We start from the raw sequence: 10,589 nt of genomic DNA, 5'->3' as shown, positions 1-10,589 counted from the left end.
CGTTTTCAACTTGGCGGAAAAATAAAGTCTCACTGACAGACAAACACGTTCGACTTGGAAATGTGAAAAAATGGTATCATTTACTAATTACCTTCACTCCGTATGGTGGCTCATCGAATGTAAATAACATTTACCTGTTGCCTCTACAAGTGGGGTCTCGGGCACGCAACTGTCAAAAAAAAAAAAAAAAAAGAAAACCAAAAACAGCATATATTATTTTTTTAACGATTTTTGTCAAGGAACCCTGAGTTCACCAAAGGTGGAAGCTTGCTGAAATATAAAAAAGTCCGGGTAGAATCCATCTTTACCTTCATAAAGATCTCAACCGCGCCTTTAGCAACGTCCAGATACGTCGTACCCAAATAAGTGCGCTGATTCATAGAAGCGGACGTGTCTAACAGAAAAACTAAAATAGGCATTTTAAATTGAAAGCCGCGGAGGGATGCTTTTCTAGAATAACTGCTACCCACATATGAGCTATCGTGCAGCCAAACAGTTTACTCATTTGTGCGTATATATTTGTTATAATAAGCCCACCCCAAGGCAGCGGGCCGATGCATCTGCCCTTTCTGTGTCTGCCTTTCTGAAGCTGCTTCTCTGCTCGCGCTGTTAAACTTCTGCTCCTAACCTAACGGAACCACCCCTCTTCCCACACTGCAATTCCATTGGCCGAGCCCCAGCGCTTTGACCACGCCCCCTGAGAACAGAAAGATATAAAAAGGTAGTAACGGTTACAACGCACGTTCGCACTCTGTGATTGATGGTCGGTGTCAATTAGCGGAACAAACCGTTGATAAAATATCTGATAGCTCATGTAATCCATCTTCATGGGCTGGGGGAAAGAAAAAGGAAAAACTATCGGTTGTATCTGTAAAAGAGGTCATAATGAGGTCCCACTTCATCCCGCCTCCTAGCAGCTGCTCTCTCACAATGTTGTCCTTCTTGTCCTGCCTTCACGGAGCTTCAGAAGGCTCGCAAATGCAACACGAGAGGAAAGTACATTCCGCCCCATGAACAAGACGTTAAAACCGTGTTAATATATTGAATTATATAATTATAAAGAGTAAAAGACGTACTCTTGTTTTGAAACAAAAAAAAAAAGAAAATATGTAAAAGGTCATCACTGGATGTTAAAATAGGTTAAAACATTAAACATTGGCTTACATCATCTTAACCAAATCCTGACTATAGAATTTAAAAATCCGTTTTCGTTTGGCTTGAATTGTAATTCTTGATTGAGCTTTATTTTTTTCTTAAGATAACTCACTTCTGCTTATTATTAGTCAGTAACAGTGGATCTAGGGTTAGGCTGTGTTATGTTTTTTTTAAACAATTGTGCATTTATCATAAAATAAGACTAAAAGCTTATTGCAAATTTAAGGCATAAACAAAAGCACAGCATCAAATGATTTGTTTTGCTGCTTCTCTACAACTGTAAAACAAAACAAATCTGTTGCATATAAACAATAAATAGTTATGCAGGCTAATAGATTAAAAAACAACCTCTCTCTGAGTATAATGAGACAGAGGGCAGATTTCAATAACATCGGATGTCGGTGGGGAGGAGGGTGGGTGTCCATAAATCTAGACGTAGCGTTATAAAATGATAAACACGTTCCTGCTGCCCTCCTCCGTCCCAGCATGCACCGCGCCGTCTGCAGCATAAAGGAAAAAGGGCTGAAGAGAAACAACAGGGTGGGATTACAGCAGACTGCTGTTTCTTCGGGTATTCCTCATCAAATCTAATGCGACAAGGTAACTTCAACCCGCTGTCATTTCCAAACACATCTGCGTTTTCTTCCCTGCTACGACACGGCTTCCGTCCAACATTTATTAGCTTAACAGTACGAAATATTCTAGCCGGTTTATGCTAGGCTAATAAACAGTGACATTATAATGCTGTAAAGATCTGTTTACATCGTGGCAAGGCCGATACTACAAATATTGAAATTAGTTTTAGTTTATAACCACCACGATTACATTATTTAAATAATATTTATAACTAAGACATTGTAGAAGATAGAATTGTATGCGCTTTTTTAGTCGATATTACGACTCTTTTTTTCTTTTCTTTTTTTGGTGTGGATAAATAGCGTCAATCGGGGGACATTAAAGTATTTAAATCAAAGACAAAAAGCCATGTATAGAAAAGATAACTCTCGGCCCATACGGTCGTGATTTTCTCGTTATAATTATCAGCAGCATAACAAAAAGTGTTGCGACATTAGCCTCGGCCCTACAGCTCTAACCATGTAACCATGTAAACAGACCGCGGGTCACGTGACCGCCCGCTTGGAGTCCACCTGTCTGAAGGGTTGATCTCTATAACAGGTATTTTATGTTTAATAGAGGTATATAAAGGGCTGTTGCTTGTGTTATGGTTACATTTGTTAAACTCACTATCTTGTGTCCTACTTTTTCTACGATATTCCTTCTAAAGTACACAGATAAAAATGACAGCAAATCATTCCCATGGTTTTCATGGGACATCTTGTCAGTTTTTATAGCAGGGGTCACCAATTAAAAATTATTGGGGTACGAATAAAGGGACATTTTTTTATTACAATCCGTTACTTTTAACAAAATTTAACACAGAAATAAAATTAGGTGTTCATGCGTCCATGTTATACATTGAATTTTTAAATAAAAAAAAATTAAATAAAGTAATTCCTGACTCTCATATATTATAAAACACCAGAACTAATCGTTTGTTATTTTTTCTTTTTTCTGGCTTAATGAGAGCAGTGGGCTTCCGTTTCCCCTATAAGGCTTTAAACCTTGGTTTGAATGGAGACAAAGCCATTCTAAAGCTATTCCAGGCTCATTCGTGAGCTTTTTTATTCCCAAATACTAAGACCGTTTGTTTAAATGATTGGATGCAAATTATTGGTACTTCAGCATTTCAGGAAGCAGATTTCTCATCTCCATCAAGATATTTATTTTATAGTGAGAGGCTTCAAAGTTTCATCAAATCCAGTCAAAGCGCCTAAGAGCGCCTCTCACAACTTCAAAAGACACTTCTCCTCTCAGGCCTGGATGAAGAGATGCTGAGTTTGGAAGCAGAGAACAAACATATTTCATATAAACCATGGATGAGCCTGATTATCTCTGTTACAAAAATTCACAACAAAACGGAAATATTTGGGCAGAAAGTGAACATATGCTGCCTGGATAATGGTGGGGATTTTTTAAATATGTTCTATTAAATTAAGCGTTCATTTCCGTATGTTTTGCTCCTGAATTTAATAATAATATAGCTCATGCTCTCCTTGAGCTCTGAGGAAGTCAGAGCAGAACAAGACGGGGGGAACAGCGGAGGCTGTAGGCTTTGCTTTGCGCAGGAGGTCTGAAGCGGAGCGGAGACGGAGGATGTGGGATTTCAGGATTAGACACTGTCGTCAGATTTCGGATGTGTTAATATGTAAAAAAAAAAAAAAAAATTTTCATGCATGATTAACTATTTTCCGGCCATTACTGATTCACAGTTTGATTTCTGATCTGATCCATTAACTAAATTTTTTAACAAACTAGATTTTATTTTCTTGGTAGAATTACACCACAGAAAACCAGACTAAATATTACATTTCAATCCCTAAAGTTCTTTTCAATAACTATCTATTTGAATTAAACAGAAACTTAAGGAATTAGTTAGGGGTACATGGACCAATTTCCTTCATTTTACACGATTAGCGATCAGTCTAAAAATGAGTCAATATCAACGCTCTAAACTTTTCATTTATATTGCAGAGCACTACCTAATGTACAGGTATAACAAGTCTGTATTTCTTCCCACTTGTATTCTGTGTTTTTCCCCCAGTAAGATAATTAAAAGATTATAACACCTGACAGTGTCAGTTCTAAAATAAATCAGTATAAGGAAATGGAACCCTCTTTTATTTCTATTATCAAAATATATGCTCATAAACCGTGTATATAACCACTTGAATAACACCAAAGAATAAATGATTCTTCAGGTTTTTGACCCTTTGAGAAAAAAAGGAATAAAAATGCATTTGAGATGCGTTTTTATGAGATAAAAGTTGCTCAAAAAATAAGATATTTGGTTGTAAGGTGCTGAGAATCACATCACAAATGATTGATTAATAATCAGTGACCTAGGAAGTGCATCAAATAGGCTTGTTTTTTTACAGTATTTGAAAAGATTTAGACAAACTTTTATTGTCGTTTTGTACACACAGAGTGTATAAAAAAAACAAAATTTAGTTTAGTCCAGCTTTTCAGACAGTAAATGAACATTTCCATTCCATAAAGTGCAGCAGTGATCAAATGTAAACGGTGTGGGAGAAAAGAACAAAAGAAAAGACACATATATATGGTGCAAATATGCAGTATTTTTGGTTTGCATATTTGCACCACATACATTAATGCTCTGAACTTCCATATTTATGCAGAGGACTTATTTCTTAACTCATATGGCTTTGTTTGTGTGTCTGCTTACAGGAACATGTCATGCCCTCTGAGGAGCTGAGAGCGGTGCCTTTTTGCATGCGTCGGGGGTTTGCAGAGTTTGAAAGTTCCTAGAGAAGCCTGGGGGGCCCGGTCAGAGAGCGGACAGGGACGGGGGCAGAGCTGAGCTGGAGCCAATGCAGCAGCAGCATCGACAGCCAGAGCTAGCGGAAGGAAACCTTCCAGTGTTTGTGTTCCCGACGGAGCTCGTCTTCTATGCAGATGAGCAGTCGTCTCATAAGCAGGTGCTCACCCTCTACAATCCCTATGAGTTCGCCCTCAAATTCAAAGGCAAGTCAGCGAAGGGAAATTAATTATATTCATTGAATGGAATCTTTTAGATTTTTCATGATATTTTTTTTTTCGATTCTCAGTGCTGTGCACAGCGCCAAACAAATATACTGTGGTTGATTCTACGGGAGCCGTCAAGCCACAGTGTTGCGTTGACATGTAAGTGAAGTATCTCCCCTCTTGTCTTCCTTCTATTCGGTTGTTCATAGAGCTGACGTTTCATTCTGGACAAAGAAAAAGGGTCATTTTTTTCCACCCCCATGTCTACACAGAGTGATCCGACACAGAGATGTGAGGCCGTGCCACTATGGCGTTTACGACAAGTTCCGGCTGCAGGTGTCAGAGCAAAGTCAGCGGAAAGCTCTGGGACGCAAAGAGGTGACGGCTACGCTCCGTCCCTCAGCCTCGCAGGAGCCACACAGCCCCAGGGCCCAAGATGAGGAGAGGCGGATTAAAGAGCAGTTTGCAGACAGCGAGTTTTATGAACAGACTGCATTTCAGACAGGTAAGAAGCAGTTACGATATATCACCTCTAGATGGAGCCAAAAACATTAAAACGATCCTTTCATTGCATGAACGCTCACTTCCTGGTGCTTTCAATCATCTAGACATCTGAAAGCATTTTTGTTAGGCATTTTTTTAAATATATTTTCACACATCTGCTGAGGTAGACAACAGGTGTTTATATTGAAATTACGTATGAGACAAATAAAGCCTATATAATCAGTGAAAGCTGTAAAATAATATAAAGTGAGCATGTATTTGAACATTTTCTAATAAATAACATAAAAATAAATGCTACATTTTAAAGTCTAGATTAAATTTTTAAATATATAGCACATTTCAACAGTTCTAGCTGCACAAAGTGCTGACATGCAAAGTAGCAAAGAGTTAAAAGAAAAATAAATCACAGATAAAAAAAAAGATCGAGCACATAAACTGAAAAAGAGCTGCTAAAACTATCAAAACAGCCACAAACACAAACGACACAACGGATAAAAGAGAGGAAATGTTTAAGAAATGACATTTAGGTCATCTTGTACTAAGAATCAGTACATTTCGATGATTTTAAAATGCTCCAGATTAGGTGCACATCTAATGTTAACAGGCCGGAGGTTCCAGAGCCACAGCAAAGGCTCTAATTCCTCAACACATAAGTTTAGATCTCGGAATAAACAGCGTTATCTAAGCCGTAGATCCCATGGTTCTTTTCGGAGCATGAATAAAGCGCAGCTCAGGTTGGTAAGAGGGTGCAAGACCATGCAAAGGTTTATAATCTGTAAAATTCATTTTCATTCTATAAGAGGCAGAGTGGATTTTGTCTTGAATTGAGGAGGTAAGTGAGACATGTTGTCAATGGACCAATTCAATTTATATTTAAAATAAGAAAAAAAATTTGCATTGTCTTATTTCAAGTGGATATTATCTAATTATCTTATTGCAAGAATAGAAATACTCATTCCATTGGCAGATCATCTTATTTACCTACTTAAATTTAGGGTAAATACGCTTAAATTAAGACAGTTTTTACTTATTTCTGGCACTTAAAGAACAGACAAAGATAAAGAGATCGTTTTGACGCTCCAGTTATCTAATATTTAGCTTTCTTCAATACTAAAAATCAACACAGGCTTTAAGCTGCACAATATGTTACACTGCTGCAAATGTACCTCTTTAAAAGCAGCGGTCTGATAATGACATAACTACATTTTTCTACTAACACAATTAAAAAACAGGTGTAAACAAACATTTCCATTGTAAGAAAAATAAATAAATAAATCCAAACTGTAATTGTAATAAATAATTTATTACTGGTAAAATGAATTTATTTAATTAGAAGTATTTTTCTAGGCTAATGCCACGTTACCATGGGCATGTCTACCTGCTGAATGTAACCTCTTTGAAACAATCAGTAAATAACTTTATCTGATTAAAAACAGCTTTATCAAGGCCGACGCTCACTCTCTATTATTGTTAATCTATGACTCTCTACCAATCTCCCGTGATTGGGTTTAAATCAAATTAAATTTGTGGTTTCTATTTTGCGGCGTAAATTGTTAGCCAGATTTAGAATGAGAAGCAGGTAGATGAAATAGATAAAGTGAGAAAACACACCCTGGGAGATTATTAGATTTCAGTCTGTAAAAACACCTTTAGAGACATTTAAGGTTTCCTGTGGAGGTTTAACTGATCTGAATGTCTCTTTTATTTCTCTCTCTGCACCTGAAAATCCTCAGGATCCCATTACAGATATTGTGTGTAACTTAATTTGGGCCCCTTTTCATGCCCCTTTGTTTTAGTGAGGGAACCCACTTTGAGGTTCATGTGGTTGTAGCATTAGCAACATTAGCTGTTAGCCAAGGTTTGTTACACAATAGGTAAAAAGTCACAAAGTAACCACATGAACTGGCGGCCTGCAGGTGAATCCCTAATGAACCCCCTTTTGGGGTATCAGCAAGTCACGCTAATGTTAGCATCATTCTAGGAATGCTGAAAATACTGGAGGAGAACCAAAATCACACTTTTTGGAAAGCTTGCACTTATTTGCTTTTCTGGTTTGAACAAAGACCCACTTTCATACTTTTCCCCGGCAATGTTAATTTAAAGATAACACCAGCACCCTGGTGTTAACATAAAAAAAGTCTGATTTCCAGCTGCATTATGGAGCAAGAAAGTTCCGGGGTCTTTCTGCATGGAGTTTGCATGTTCTCCCTGATCATGCGTGGGTTCTCTCCGGGTACTCCGGCTTCCTCCCACAGTCCAAAAACATGACTCTTAGGTTAATTGGCTTCTCTAAATTCTCCTTAGGTGTGAGTGTGTGTGAATGGCTGTTTGTCCTGTTTGTCTGTGTTGCCCTGCGATGGACTGGCGACCTGTCCAGGGTGAACCCCGCCTCTCGCCCGTAGACAGCTGGATATAGGCACCAGCACCCTTCGATGGATGGATGGATGGATGGATGGATGGATGGATGGATGGATGGAAGGAAGGAAGGAAGGAAGGAAGGAAGTTGCTTCCAACTTAAATAGATACTTCCAAATTTTGTCAGTCAAGATGTCACACTTAAGGAGGCCTGAGTAGATATCAACATCCTAAACCATAACACAACCTGAAATGTAAAAACACATAAGAAATATTTTCTTTTAAGCATGACAACTACTCATTCAACCTATAGCAGATCTGTATTGTAGTTGGAATAAATGTTTATGGGTGTGTTTTGGCCAAATAAATAAAAGCATAGGATCTGTCTGTAATTTACTGTTACTGTTTAAACCCTACCAGTCAAATGTTGCTGTCTGAATTTCCAGAGAGTCGTCCTGTTGCCGGAGGACCCAGTCTGCTCACCGTGCTGCTGGGACTTGTATGCATGATCGCCCTCATGCTCCCAACCATGGGGGAGCAGGAATCCACTGTGCCTGTCTACCTCCACTTAAGTGTTAACAAGAAACTGGTAGCTGCTTATGTTCTTGGTAAGATTGAAAAAGAAACCTCAAAATAATCCCAAAATAAACTTCTTTCTAAGCATTGCCTTTTGTTGTTTGATTACATCTCAGGTCTTCTAACTATGGTCATCCTACGTACATGAAGTCGTTTTTGTGCTGAAAGGACGAGGATGAACAGTTTAAACCAGAGGAACGACTGCGCTTCCAACGTGTCGAGCTGACGTTGGCGTGGACGGAGCTGACAAACACATTTGATCACATTGAATTCAAATACGCATTGTGTTTTCTAAGCTGTTACAAAAAAAAAAAAGGAAGATCTTCAGACTTTCGCCACAGGCCTGAATGAGCCGGAGCGTAGCCATCTCTGAACACCCCGTGTGAAGAAAAACGGTCCAGCGTCCCATGGACCTACGCGCATATTTTTTTTGTCATGTTATGCCATTGTGTAACGCAGTAGGGTTAACGTGAGTGTGAAGAAATCGACATGCAAACGTGTATATAAAGCCATTAAAACATTGTCATGAACATTGCCCTGTAACTGTCTTTTAATGTTTTAAAAGTTTCCTAATGTAAGACTGAAGATGCTGCATTTTGGTGCACTTGTTGACTACTTGCTGTCCAGATACTTTTTATGCATCACCAAAGAGCTTCAAGATATATCAGAGCTCAATAAAGTGTTATTACAGATGTACTGTGGTGCTAGTAGTTACAGAATACTACAGAGAGAACAAACCATGAGGATTCCTCTGGTTATGTGTGTATGTCTGTATGTTTTACTTGTTTATATTAATTTAAATGTCCACAATTTTACACTTAAAGTCGTAGAGAAGTCATATTTAAATGTCAAATCAGTCCGGCCTAAACATGTAAATAATTGCACTCTTTATCAAGGACCTTAACCAAGTTAACTTAACCAATGACCCCCCTGAAAGTGAATGGAATGGTTTGTCCCCATCTTGACGCAACTGTCAGTGATGGTGTGCAACGGTCGGCATGAATGACACAAATTAAAGCACATATTTATTACTTAATTATCCTTCTGATGTAGTTATTACCAAAAAAGCCTTCAATTGGACTTTAAGGGGAAACTGTAGCCTACTTCAGTCTGCATGGAAATGAGAGATTTTATCAAGATAAACCTCGAAATAATCTGAGTAAAAAGACACTCAACAATAGTACATAGACCCATTGTTTAGAGCAAAGGTTGACAAGTATAGACAATATTAATGTATGTTTACATTAAACCAAATCAATCATCAATAAATAATATATTATAAATGATTAAATAAATCATTTATCTACGACTTTATAAGGTGGTCACTGAAGTCAAATATAGGGCTACCTTTATATTATTTTAGATAAAATTTGTCAGAATTCTATGTAATCAAACAATCCACTTAGGAAGCAACACTGATTGACATCTGCCTATTATTCATGCTGCTATGCAAATAGAATAGACAACAGATTGAATTGGTAATCATTAAGAATCACTGAATGAGTGGTTCTATAGGTGGGGACCACACACCACTCAAAACCTCTGCTTTCAGCTGATGTTTTGGTCACTTTTAAATGTTGGAGGTACTCTCACATGTCTTTTGGCAAGAGACGGACTCTGCAGCCCACACAAGTGACTCAGGTTGTTCAGTTGATCCAGGATGGCACATTGATTCGAGCTGTAGAAGAAGGTTTGCTATGTCTGTCAGCATAGTGTCCAGAGACTGAGACAGGCCAGTAGACCAGGAGATGTTGAGGAGGCTGTAGGAGGGCAGCAACCCAGCAGCAGGGCCGCTACCTCTGCCTTTGTGCAAGAAGGAACAGGAGGAGAACACCCAGTGCCCTGCAAAATGACCTCCATTAATGTGCATCTGTCTGCTCAATCTGTTAGAAAACACCTCCATGAGGACGGTACGAGGGCCTGACGTGCACAGATGGAGGGGTTGTGTTTACAGCCGAATACCGTGCAGGACGTTTGCCAGAGAACACCAGGATTGGCAAACTGACCAATGGCGCCCTGTGCTTGTCACAGAGGGAACCATGTTCACACTGAGCACGATGATGGACGTGACAGAGCCTAAAGACACCGTGGAGAGCGATCTACTGCCTGCAACATCCTTCAGCACGACAGGTTTGGCGGTGAGTCAGTTATGGTTGAACTTCTAAATTAAATGAATTCATTTTTGTGGGTAAAAGTGAGGATATTGAAACTTCTCTTTCCTACCACCACAAATTAACATGTTTAATTCAGATGGTGGCATTTGCATCAGATTAAAAAATTAAGTTTGAGCTTTAACAAAATAATGAAGCGCCCCAGAAAGGTTTGGAACAAGGGGTGAATGTGAAGAAAAAAGTTTTTGCAAATGCAAGGTAGAGGATCAGTGATGCTGTGGGCCT

General features: G+C 38.7%; 2 protein-coding genes across 4 annotated transcripts in view; one reads left to right on the top strand and one right to left on the bottom strand.

Annotated features, from left to right (window-relative positions):
* ints6l (integrator complex subunit 6 like) overlaps window positions 1-596 on the bottom strand; it is a 19,396-nt gene extending 18,800 nt beyond the window's left edge. Inside the window, exon 1 of one of the 3 annotated variants that reach the window (XM_015371079.1) lies at window positions 309-596. In XM_015371079.1, the coding sequence (XP_015226565.1) occupies window positions 309-419 (111 nt within the window). In that variant the 5' untranslated portion in view covers window positions 420-596. Of the gene's footprint in view, window positions 1-91; window positions 131-308 lie in introns of those variants that run through there. The other 2 variants (XM_015371078.1, XM_015371080.1) reach the window with 2 other exon arrangements.
* A 1,030-nt stretch (window positions 597-1,626) lies between these two features.
* mospd1 (motile sperm domain containing 1) lies at window positions 1,627-9,200 on the top strand. The gene is made up of 6 exons (XM_015371039.1): window positions 1,627-1,755; window positions 4,462-4,758; window positions 4,842-4,917; window positions 5,031-5,263; window positions 8,064-8,225; window positions 8,310-9,200. Exons 2-6 carry the CDS (start codon window positions 4,605-4,607, stop codon window positions 8,339-8,341), a joined length of 657 nt encoding a protein of 218 aa, XP_015226525.1. The 5' UTR covers window positions 1,627-1,755; window positions 4,462-4,604; the 3' UTR covers window positions 8,342-9,200.
* Window positions 9,201-10,589: the final 1,389 nt, after the last annotated feature.

Source organism: Cyprinodon variegatus, unplaced genomic scaffold, assembly GCF_000732505.1.
Source record: "Cyprinodon variegatus isolate N-32 unplaced genomic scaffold, C_variegatus-1.0 Scaffold52, whole genome shotgun sequence".
NCBI classification, from domain to species: domain Eukaryota; kingdom Metazoa; phylum Chordata; class Actinopteri; order Cyprinodontiformes; family Cyprinodontidae; genus Cyprinodon; species Cyprinodon variegatus.
The sequence above is the reverse complement of the archived record's forward strand: the minus strand, read 5'-3'. Positions and strand labels throughout refer to the sequence as shown.